This window comes from Anopheles coluzzii, chromosome 2 (genome assembly GCF_943734685.1).
Source record: "Anopheles coluzzii chromosome 2, AcolN3, whole genome shotgun sequence".
NCBI lineage: Eukaryota > Metazoa > Arthropoda > Insecta > Diptera > Culicidae > Anopheles > Anopheles coluzzii.
The window spans coordinates 55,531,414-55,544,487 of record NC_064670.1 but is presented as its reverse complement, the minus strand read 5'-3'; the positions used below and the strand labels follow the sequence as shown (position 1 = coordinate 55,544,487).

Genomic DNA, 13,074 nt, shown 5'->3' with positions numbered 1-13,074 from the left:
TTTGCTGGCGGCACCCCAAAGTCAGACTCATATTTTCTCCTATTTTCACCCATTTTCTGACATTGCGGCTTTCTGGAAGATTGGGAAACCATGTATCGGAATGCCACTTTATTCACTTCATTGATGAGGGTACTATTTTGCTAGGCTTCTGCAAAAATCAGGCCAATATTTTTAAACATTTCGAAAAACCAAGGACTTCAAAAAGGCGTGAGTTGTATAAGGCTGATTGGAAGTTGGTAGTCTCTTTTTTTAATGGCCACATAGCTAGCGAATATTTGCCGATATAGTGCTTATCGTTATTAGTCATTAGCGTTGTCAAAATACAGCATTTGTTCTTCGTGTGTCGATATGTTGAAACGCTAAACGAGGTTCAAAGAACTGTCTAGGTAGCCTCAAAGTTAGCATATATCAGGAGCATTGCATAAGAATAATAACATGTCCGGGTTTGGGCATCTACCGTTTAAGTAAAGTATGAGTAAATTTAAATTGCTATGCGTATTATAATTGTATGGTAACTGTGCCTATTTTGCAGTGTAACTAAAACCATAAAATCATGCAAAATAATGTTGAAAATTGTCTCAATACATATTTTTAGAATGTAGTTAAGCTCATTTGTTATTCATATACGAAGTTTGAGTGAGAGTGAGCGTGAAAAACTGTTTTAGACATTTTTGTCTACCTATTTGCATTGATTAAAACATTTTCCGACCCGAAAATAGGACCAAACTGCCGAATATAGGAACAAAAACAGTGTTTGCATTTTCACGAATATCTCTAAAATATACATTTAAATCAGCAAATAAAAAATAGTACAACATTATACGATAGTTTACCGTTCAAAATAATTTTGCTTTCATGAAAATTTATAAAAATTGTAAGTGTACGAGCAGTTTTTGCGAAACTGCTGCACTAACCTGCCCAATACTGGTACAGTTACTGTTCCGGGCCCGACGGCCAAGCCAACCGCGAAGGTTTCGGTCGTTCTGGAGTGCTTGATAACCGTCTGTTGCCACGGAACAGAACGTCCCGGGCAAAAGGGTTTCGGGAGCGTCAACGGTCCAACTCTATTTCACCAAACTAATTTCAGTATTGGCCTACCAGGCTAGTTACCTCTTTTCCAAATTAAATTGGGAGGTCTATGCCGTGGAAGCGCCGCTACTGATTTCGTAAAGCGCCGTCGAGAAGGCAATCGTATTCGCCCTGGTTTCACCCGGGAGAATCTTAACACCAAATAGAGAAACGCACTCTTGAAATGCTGGTGTAAGACTAATTTATTATAACTATTTCCTCCTTTTATACTCTAAATTACAAGCTATCATAGCCTACTAAGAACAAAATATAAATTATTTAATTATAAATTCAAACAGCCACCTTTGATGTGGTCGCTGCGCAACATTCTCCGACCCGTAAATAATCCTATTTACAATAAATAAGCACAGCCAGTCAAGAGTTATGAGGGACGAAGTATTTTAGCATTCGAAGTATTTTCGCTCGTAGCATCAATAAGATTCCGTTTAAGATGATGGCTAGAATGCTTCAAAAGATGTTCTTTTTGCTCGACATCTACTACTGCTACCTTTACCGCCGGTCGTTTTATAATAATATTTCCTATTTTAACCTCTACTGATCGTACTTGATTATCTTTTGCTAGATTTACTTGCACTACTCGCCCTTTCATCCATTTTCCTGGCAATCCATTTTCATCCACTAATACAACTATATCCCCTTCCTTCAACGGTTCTATTCGGGTCGTCCATTTGTTTCGTTTGATAAGCGTTGGTAGATATTCTTTTTTCCATCTATCCCAATAGATCTTGGCGTGATGCTGAACAAGTTTCCATTGTTTCCTATCTACAGGATTGGTCTCAGATATTTCTGGAGGTGCACACTCGAAGCTTCTTCCGATCAAAAAATGATAAGGTGTTAAAATTTCGTCGTCTTCGCAGCTAACTGGTATATCTGTCAATGGTCTTGAATTTACCATTGACTCTATTTGTATCAGCGTTGCCCGTAGTGTTTCCGGAGTAGGTTTTCTTTCGTTCCATTGATAGAAGAGATGCCGCAACGCCTTTTTTACGGTTTGTATCAAACGCTCCCAAGATCCGCCAAAGTGTGGAGCTGCAGGTGGATTGAAAGTCCACTTGATGTCGAATTTCAACGCTGCTTCTTGCCCCATACGATGATCAATTTCATTTACTAATTGTTGAAGTTCCTTCTCAGCTCCAACAAAATTTGTTCCGTTATCGCTGTAGAGGTGCTGGACTTTTCCTCTGCGATGTTGGAAATTTTTCAAACATACCAGAAAACTATCTGTGTCGAGTTTTTCAGCAAGTTCTAGATGAATCGCTCGTGTTGACATGCATGTAAATAACGCTCCCCATCGCTTTTCCACGGATCGCTTCACTGCAACTTCTATCGGTCCAAAATAGTCCACTCCAGTATGAGTGAATGGTGGTACATATGGATGTGCTCGAAAATGCGGTAGAGGTGCCATCAACGGTTCTTTCGGTGTAGCATTTTTCAATATACACGTTTGGCAGCATGCTTTCACATTTTTTAGTACTACTCGAAGATTGATTATCCAATAGATCTGCCGCAAAGCTCCTATTACTACGTTGTCTGCTTGATGAAGGTATTGCTCATGAAAGTTTCGTACTAACAGCTTTACTATGCGAGGTTTCTGTGGCAATAATATCGGTAATCTTGTTGTCATGGAAATAGCGGCAATGTTTTCTAAGCGACTTCTGGATCGTAGTATTTTATGTTCGTCCAAAAACGGCATTAGCTTATGTATTGGACTCTGTTTCTCTACTACTTTTCCTTTACAAAGAGCGTGATATTCATCCGGAAATCCTTCGATTTGAGCTTTGCGTATCAAAGCCCTTCTTGCGACATCGACATCCTCAGGATCAATTTTTTTCGAAAATTTCTCCCGATCTTTCAAACAATCGACGAATTTCTTCAAAATGGTTGTATGTTTCAACAATTTACTCCATGATGAATAGTTGTTTTCCGGAATCAAATCGACGATTTGATGCATGGCTACAAATTTCTTTTCTTCATCCGTCTCAACGATCTTTTCTTTTTTCGGCCAAAACTGCTCCTTCTCTACGAGAAAATCGGGTCCATTGAACCAAAGTCGCGTATCTTTGATTATCTTAGTAGCAATATCAGCGGGATTTTCTTTTGATGGAACCCATCGCCATTGGTTGGCACTTGATACCTCCAAAATTTCACTGATTCGATGGGCCACAAACGAATGATATTTTCGGTGTTGATTATTTATCCACGACAAAACCGTTTGTGAATCACTCCAGTAGGTTGTTTTCTGAATCTGCAGACGTAATTCCTTTGCTATTGCTTCAGTTAGACGAATACCCAACACGGCCGCTTGCAGCTCCATCCGAGGTATCGATAGTGTTCGTATTGGTGCCACACGAGCTTTTCCAGAGATCAGTCGTACCACGTAATGTTCTTTGAAGCAGGATCGAAGATATACACATGCTGCAAATGCCTGATCTGATGCATCGACAAATGTATGTATCTCCAGCGGTCCTTGATTATTGATTAGTAATGGCCTAGGAATTTGTAGATCCTTTGCACCTTCGACCATGGTTATCCATTCTCTCCATTGCTCGTACAGCGAATCGGAAATTTCAGTATCCCAATCGTTTGAAGAAACATGTACAGCTTGCATCAGGATCCGTCCATGTATTGTTAGATAACTGATCAGCCCAAGTGGATCATATGTTCTCATGACCGCACTTAACAATTCTCGTTTCGTAGGCTTCTTATTATTTCCGATGTCTGATGATATTCCTTTCAAGTTCACCTTATAGCCGAAACTGTCCGCAACCGTATCCCATTGTACACCGAGGATTTTCTCCACGTTCGATTGCTTCTCATCCATTGATAAAGGTTCAGGACGTTGTTGTCGACGCTCTTCTGAAATACTGTTCATTAGATCCTTATTGTTTGTAATAAAATTCCTTATGTGGAAACCTCCGTTCTGATGCACTTCGATCACTTGTTGAACAGTATTGACAGCATCTTCCAACGAAAAGAAGCTGTCCAAATAATCATCAATGTAATGTTGACGAATTATTGGTTCTACTGCTAACGGATGCGTTTTCTCGTGTTCTCTAGCGTTTGTATTTTTTACCACTTGAGCGCAAGCTGGTGAACATGTTGCTCCAAACGTCATCACTTGCATCACAAAAGTTTCAATCTGGTTGTTCGCATCTCCTTTTCTCCACAAAATCCTTTGTGAGTCTTGATCCTCCGGCCTTATTTTCACTTGATGAAACATTTCTTTTATATCGCCTACCACACAAATGTGTCCTTCACGGAAGCGAATCAAGACTCCGAACAATGAAGCCATTTCATCTGGACCGACCAATAGCTGAGAGTTTAAAGAAACATTGTTGATTTTTGCAGCTGCATCAAAAACCAAACGCGGCTTCGGAACCGGCTTGTTTTTATTAACCACGATGAAGTGTGGCAAATAAAATGTCCTGGGCGTATGCTTCGAAACTTCAACCGGCGTTAATTTTCTGATATATCCTTTGGCTTCATACTCCTCAAACGTTTTATTCGCCCACTCCATCAACGCAGGATTTCGAATTAATTGCTTCTCCATACATTTCAACCGCGTTAAAGCGTTGTTATAGCTGTTCGGAAATTTCGGATCGTCACTTTTCCACAATAGACCAATTTCAAACCGCTCTCCCGTCCTCTTCAAAGTTTTTTCTATGATGGAATTCGCTCTTTCTTCTGCACTAGATTTCACCATCTTTGTTGCCTTCACTCCGAAATCTTCCGTTGAAAAATAATTTCGCATCATCTCGTCCATGCACTCGTCTCCTTTATGAACCATCAGATGACTAGATTCGCAGTCATAGGTTGCTTTGCCCAAACCGAAAATTATCCAACCCAGCTTCGTGTAAATAGCGATTGGCTCATCTGCTTTACGCATTTTTCGATTTATCGGTACTATTAGATGACTATGGTTCAAACCTATTAATATAGAAGGGCGAATATTTCGATAGCTATCCATCTCGATATTACTCAAGTACGGATATTCTGCCTTCATTTGTTCCACATCTAGGCTTTGAACTGGTAAATCCAAATTTCGTATCGTCCTTACATCGTTCAGTTCGTATTCTTTATTATTTTTTCCCGAAATTGTCACGCGAACTCTTTGGCTGTTGGACTCCGTATTTTCGATGTCATTTGTCCACTTCATTGTTAACGGGTCTCTTACACCTTTCAATTTCAATTGCTCTGCCATATTTTCTTCCATCAGAGTTAAAGATGATCCAGGGTCCAAAAAGGCAAAGGTCGTTATTTTCTCCGATCCATTTCTTAAAATAACTGGAACAACTTGATAATACAGTTTTTGTGTACAAGGCCACAATTGATGGTGATTTAATATCGGATTTATTGACACGTTGTTTTCATTATTATGAGGTTGATTCCATTGCCTTTGAACAGGATTGCGTTGTTCGATCATCTGATTTCTCGGTTCTGGACGGTTGTTTCGGGCAGGTACAGCATGACGTTGTTCTCCCGGCTGATGGTTTCGTGAATCTTGTATTCCAACTCTTCTGATGGTTCTTGCAATAGGTTTCAGCCATTCATTTAGATCTTTCAAATTGACTATTTGGTCGCCGTTCTCTTGGTTATATTCCGACCATTGGTACTGGAATACCATCGGCAGTTTTTCAACGATCTCGTTAACCAATCGCGGATCGTTCAAATATTCGCCATGGTTTAAATTAGTCATATTAATTACCAGATTTTCCACGGATTCTGAAAGTTCCGGAATCTGCGAATGCCTGTTAACTCGGACTTTCAAAATGTCCTTTAGCAAATCCTTGTATACAAGATCTGGTCTACCGTAAGTCTCATCCAAACGTTCGATGATAGCCGGAACGTTTTTTGGGTCCATTAACAGCGGTCGTATGCTTCGCTCTGCTTCTCCTTTCACGTATTGTTGAATTCTTCGCAAATTCTCGAAATTCGAAAATTTTGCATCCTTAGTTGTCTCGTCTAATGTTTTCTTGAATAAAGGCCATTCCTTAGGTTTGCCATCAAAATAGGGTAATGGAACTAGCGTATCACGCCGTATCGCAGAGTTCGTGGTCTCGTCCGTCATTTTTGTTTCTTCAGTCTTAGTAGTCATTCCCTTCAGTACATTTATTAGCTCCTGAATCAGCGATTTTTCGGCTGTATCGGATGTTTTCGATGATGGTTCAGGAACATTTCTCGAGGAACACTTGATGCAGAGCCATGGTTCATCTGGTCCCGGTTCGCGAGTCAGCTTCGCACAATGCAAATGGAACCACCTGTCACAGTCATCGCATTGAACCATATTATCCGCCAGATCTGGTTCATTGCACAATCTGCATGCGCCATTCTTATTTTCTACAAAAAACTTCTTCCTTGTCGCCATGTTCGACAGCAAACAAATTCCTCCTCTCGTCGTTATTCGAAAAAATATGCGGGTTGTTGGTTTATTCGATATCGTTCAACAGTAAAATAGAGTTCGTGAGATTGCTTCGCTTGCTTCAAGCAAGATTGATGTAATGGAACTCTCCGTGAGGTTCCTCTCTGGAGCCACCAATGTTCCGGGCCCGACGGCCAAGCCAACCGCGAAGGTTTCGGTCGTTCTGGAGTGCTTGATAACCGTCTGTTGCCACGGAACAGAACGTCCCGGGCAAAAGGGTTTCGGGAGCGTCAACGGTCCAACTCTATTTCACCAAACTAATTTCAGTATTGGCCTACCAGGCTAGTTACCTCTTTTCCAAATTAAATTGGGAGGTCTATGCCGTGGAAGCGCCGCTACTGATTTCGTAAAGCGCCGTCGAGAAGGCAATCGTATTCGCCCTGGTTTCACCCGGGAGAATCTTAACACCAAATAGAGAAACGCACTCTTGAAATGCTGGTGTAAGACTAATTTATTATAACTATTTCCTCCTTTTATACTCTAAATTACAAGCTATCATAGCCTACTAAGAACAAAATATAAATTATTTAATTATAAATTCAAACAGCCACCTTTGATGTGGTCGCTGCGCAACAGTTACCCTATTTCCATGTTTCTTATTTCTACACAATTAAAGATGGTGTATGGTGGGGTATGGTGGAGTAATTGGCATGAATAGTTTTACAGAAGGCTACGAAAAAATGGAGATACGATTGTAGGTCAAAGAATAAGTCCTTGATGATTTTCACCGATTGATGGTGTAGTAGGTGATGGAGAAAACAAAAAAAATGGACCAAAAATTTGATACATTTTAGTATAAAATATACAATTTTATTCATCACCAGACTGACAACCCCCCCCCCCCCCTCCCATCCCCAAACAGCTCAACTGCGGCCCGCGGGAATATTTCCAACTGTAATCCGGCCCGCGACCCAAAACGAGTTTGACATCACTGGTCTACAGCATCTGTTGTGATGGGAAAAATGAATATTTCGTCGGAATCGATTCCGGCTAGCTCCGAAGTTTTTTGGAATCGATTTAGAATAGTAAGCCCGGAATCAGTTTTCGAGATCGACTCCAGAATCGGATCCGGAATCAGAATCGAATTCGGAATCGGAATCAACTCCAAAATTGGAGTCAGCTCTGGAGTGAACTCAGGAATCAGCTCCGTCGTCGACTCCGGAATCGGCTTCGGAATCGATTCCGAAATCAGAATCGTTTCCAGCTTCGGAATCGGCTCCGGAATTGGTTCCGAACATGGAATTGGAATCGGATAGGTCTGATTCCGAGTACCCACCACTAAACTGTACATATATCTTTGAGACACGTACACTGTCCAAATCAGAGAAAACTGATTGGCAATGAAGGAACCGCTACCACGTCGACTTTATAGAGGATCTTGCGCGAGATCGTCAACGGTTTCAGACATTCTTCCAACAGATCAAGGACGCGATGCTGGTCAACAAAAAATTGATCCCTTGGAATGATGATCAGATCACTCTACCGCTTGTTTTTGTACACTGGGCGATTGACAACCAGCTTGCACTTTTTTGATAGTTCTTCGTGCTCCCAGATGCAGAGTGCACTCCATCCTAGGCTGCCAACTGATTTGTATCTTCAACAATCAACAATCTCTTCGGATTTATGAATGTCTAACGTGCGAAGAATCTATAAAAGATTCCTGAAAATCTATAGATTCATGCGTAAACGTTTGCTGTATCCATCACACGTGTATATGTCATATTAGGGTACGCATACACGGCGAGCATTCGTTGGCCATAAATCAGCAATGGCTGTTAAAAAACTTTTCGACGAAGCATACAATCAAGTGCGGATTACCGAGCGTACACTATATACAGATTCTTCAAACTATAAACCATGAGAGATTCATGAATCTCCAGAAAAAAATTCAAATTAAATAAATAAATCTTCAGAGATTCAAGAATGTTGGATGTCACAGGATAATGGAACAAAATGGTTATTGTAAATCATAGGAACCATTGCTGCAATATAAAAGCAGCTCGACTAGCATCTCCCGCTTTACTCTTCAATTGACTATCAATAAACGAACATTATTATTACAACTTACGCAGTGTTACAGTCCGGACATCCCAAATTGTCGACGAGGATTTTAAAGCACAACTCAAAGAAGCGATGGCAGAAGTACAGAAAGTAGTGCTTTTGATAACGGAGCTTCTGCAGAAGCTAGCACAGCCAACAACTGCCCCTAGCATCCCGGAGCAAACTCTCCAGGCGTTGGTAAGCACCTTCAGCGAATTTTCGTTTGACTCGGAAAATGAAATCACTTTTGAGGAGTGGTACAGCCGGTATACGGACGTTTTCGAATCGGATGCCCAGAACCTAGACGATTCCGCCAAGGTGCGTCTGCTGCTGAGCAAGTTGGACACACCATCACACGCCAGGTATGTCAACTACATCTTGCCGAAGCTTCCCAAAGATGTCAATTTTGCTGGCACCGTCAAGATACTATCGCAAATGTTCGGCACACACACCTCCTTTTTTAACAAGCGTTACCAGTGCCTCCAGCTAGTAAAATCTGAAGCAGAGGACATCATCACCTACGGAGCAAAGGTGAATCGTGCATGCGAAAATTTCGATTTAAAAGATATGAGCATCGATCAATTTAAGTGTTTGGTGTTTGTGAGTGGCCTCAAAGGTCATGCCTACGCCGACATTCGAGCTAGGCTAATTTCCCAGCTCGATGGTGAAATAGCAGAAGCTCACGTGACTCTACACAGCTTGATTCGTGAATATCAGCGACTCGTCAATCTCAAGGCGGACGCATTGATGATTGATCGCCAGCCATGCTCGAAACAGGAGCAGGGAAACTCTCATCAGCAGCACTCTTCGAAAACGGAAGGTAATCTGCCTCGCACTCCTTGTTGGCAATGTGGATGGATGCATTTTGTCCGTCACTGTCCATTCTCGGAGCACCAGTGTAAACAGTGCAACCGGATTGGCCACAAGGAAGGCTATTGCGGCTGCGTTACTAAACGGCAAACAGTTCCAGCCAGAGGGCAGAAGAAGCCATTGAATCAGCCAGCAAATAGACAAAATAAACCACGAGAAAAGTAAACGCTAGAGGAGTATACATCGTGAACTACCTAGCTACACGTTCCAGTAAGCGTAAGTATGTGCCTACGACATCGTCACAACGGCTGCCAATCTTTCAACCTCAATTGAAATGTCCGGATACTTCGGACTGTAACAATGAATCTTTGTGATTCAGATTCAAAGATTATTCACTAGTACGATTCGTACCAACTCTTGAATCTGAATCAGAGTTACACCCAACTCTAGACCAGGTACAAAGGTTACTAATCTTTCGGATTACGTGTCTTCTTTATGGTCAGACATCCACAGTTAACCTTTTCCCCCGCACAAGTAAAATGAATCATTCACACAATGGTATAATTTACACTTTTGACTTTTATTTCAACAAAAATACATCCTCTGTTAATTATGCTTTCGTTTAAACCTGTCTAACGATTTCCAATGTTCGTGCTGTTTTGTAATTTGTTATTGTTTCCCACCGGTATATATTCGTATTGATTCTGGGCACAGTTTTTGATTCGTGATTTTCCTTCGTTTTCCATGCAAATTCATTTTTACATTGCTTATATGCTTTACTTGCTGCTCACAGCATGTGCTAACCACACGGTTTCTGCAATAAGTAAAGTAATTAGAGTCTTTCCACGCAGGCACGCGCGGCTTGTCCGACGATTTGCCGCCGCCCGCGAACATGGTTAACATCCAAATATTTGGTACATCACGCGGAGCAGGATCGAAACCAGAGTGGGTGGTGGATGGCGCCCTACTTGTAAGGTGTAATAAGAGGTGGTACTAATGACGCAAATGTAGTATGCCGTTGCAATTTCGACGCCTTGTATAGCACTGAAGTAGTACACTACTAAATTCAACTACAATCAACAACTTTGAACAGATGGACTGAGGAAAAAAAAACAAATTCGTGGAAACCACCGGCACCAGCTCGTTTGCCGGAAGGGGATTTCCGTCCCGTTCCCTAACATTAATAGTATTGCAACGTAGATTGGCCCAATATCATTCAGTATGAGGCTGACAGCGCCCCGTGCCTCGCCAACACACTTTCACTCTTGATGTACTGGCATTTAAACTACAGCTGTGTTTTATATATTTGTAAAGAATGTATATTTTTACAGCATTTTGTTTGCCTTTTTCCCTTCGCTTGTGTGTTGTTGTGGGCTACACCAAATGATTCATTCATTCTTTCATCTTTCATCGATACGTACAAATAGAAAACGATCATCATCCTCGATGCATTTACCTATTTTCTCATTAGTCCATTCTGCATTTGTTTTTTGTTTTTTTCATTCCGTTTCGTTTCGTTACGTTCTGTTTGGCCTTTTCTTTTAACTTTTCACCCTTTTACTACTACTCCTATGCACGATATGTAAGTTTCGATATTTAAAAATCAGTTTGCAATCAGTTTCGGTTTGTCAACAAACTCGTTTTCACATTGTATCTAGGAATTTGTTTTGTTTCGCTGTGTTTTACATTTTCGTTCTTGTTTTGCATTGTTTTGCATGATTTGTTTTTATCATGTTATTGTCGTTACGCATCTTTTTTGTTTCTTTCTTCTCGAAATAGTTGTGGGGGAAGCAACAGAAATAGAAGTTTACAAAACCGCTGCTGTAACAAATACAACAAAGTTAAAATGTGGTAATTTACTGGAAACATGCCATGTCATTTTCACGCCGGGGATGAGTTTTTGACATGAAATATAGAAAGCAGTAAGAGTTTTCTATAGTTGATCTCAGCATATTAAAGCATACTAAAATCTTAAAACCGTATGATGAAACAAAGATAAAGGCAAACGGAAAATGAAGACAAATATGTATAAAATTAATAAAAAAAACAACTCAACAAAAAATGTAAAAAAAAACTAATAAAGGGAAGACACTAATACTCAAATGGAACGGAAATATAATGTATAACGTGTACAGTCAAATGCAATATACGCTTACATAAATGTGTTTGTTTTACTTCTTAAACGCTTAATCATATACAAAAGGGGAAGTTTCTGCGCGCACGTATTTAGTAGCTTCATTCACTTACGTGTAACAATGTGCATAATTGTAACATAATTGCATTAAAAAGCGTAAAAGGCGCAAAAAGAATATTAATGATAATAATAATAATAAAAACAGTTTGAAGTGTTTTGGAATCCGTTGTTTAACAGTACAAACAGCCAAACAAACATTAAATATTAGCTAGTGCCCGGTGCCCGCCACCAATAGTGTGTGTGTGTTCCCCGTAAGTGGTAATAGGAAACCAAAACAAAGATGGATTCAGTAAACTTTCCAAACACGCTTTGCATTTTGCTCTACTTTTGCTAATGATATAATGCGTTAACAATATTGCATGCTTTTTTTGCTTTTCCATAACATAATCCAATATGATGATGAACGTTTCATGCAGTTTCATTCTCCGACACGATTATCTTTTCCAATAGGATAATCTTTTCTGGATGTTGTTATTAATCTGGATGTCTACGTGTTTTTATGGTCTTTTGTTTTTTTGTTTTGTTTTTTTTTTTCATTTCTCGTATGCACCATTTTTTGTTTTCTTCTGTTTCGATCTCTCTTTTGCCATTTTGGTTTTTGCATTATTTTCCTGTATTGACCCCGTGTATTGGCCAGTTTGTTTTGTTTTGTTTCTGTTTGTGCAAAACTTTCGTAAGACACATTTACACACACACATACACGCACACACACAGAGAAACACACTTACAAAATGCATAGTCGTTTTTAACCATTTCTTTAGTTTAGTTTAAAAAGTTGTATGTTGCGAAAAATACTTCAATTCGCTTTTGTAATATTCCAAAACCTGTGTGCTTGCTTCTTGCTTTTTCTTCTTCTTCTTCTTCGTTTAGCCTTTGTTTTTGTTGCAACATTTGTTTCAATTATATTTAATGTTTCACAGTCGGTGCTACACAACACTGATTTTCTTTTATCGATTATTTTTTTTACCCTGTTAATGTTTCCGACAATGTTTTAAATTTATTTTTTTCTTGTTGTTAAATTTTTGTTTCAAAGTATTATAGTGTTTTTGATGTGTATATCACGGAATGATTCAAGAAAATAGATAGAACGCCATACACACACATCAAGCGCCCGCTAGATCCTCTTTCGGTAGAATGTTTGCATTTGAAAAAGTAAGATGAATATGGAAGAAACAGGATTTGATTTAGTGTGTAGCTGGCTTGTTAGGTCGCTCTTGTTTCGCAAACGAGCACGATTTGCCAACTACTGTTGCTGGACAGGCAGAGAACATTCAATACTGATTATTAGTTCGGTAAACGCGTTCTACTACTTCGTGCACTTCTTTCCCACTTATCATGCCGCTGCGGTCTAATTCATTTAAATCTAACTTTTAATGGTCTTTTCCCCTATCTAAGTATGACTAAATTGCAATTTGAAACCTAGACGGAAGTATAACACAAAATAATATCCTTCAATACATGCATGGGTGAGTGTGTGTGTGTGTTTGTGTGTAGGCCGCATTGGTTGGAACGAGTTTAATGG

General features: G+C 39.9%; 1 protein-coding gene across 1 annotated transcript; it reads left to right on the top strand.

Annotated features, from left to right (window-relative positions):
- Positions 1 to 8,641: 8,641 nt before the first annotated feature.
- On the top strand, positions 8,642 to 12,007 carry LOC125908300 (uncharacterized protein K02A2.6-like). Its single transcript, XM_049610981.1, has 2 exons — positions 8,642 to 9,368; positions 12,003 to 12,007. Exons 1-2 carry the CDS (start codon positions 8,642 to 8,644, stop codon positions 12,005 to 12,007), a joined length of 732 nt encoding a protein of 243 aa, XP_049466938.1.
- The last annotated feature ends 1,067 nt before the right edge of the window (positions 12,008 to 13,074 follow it).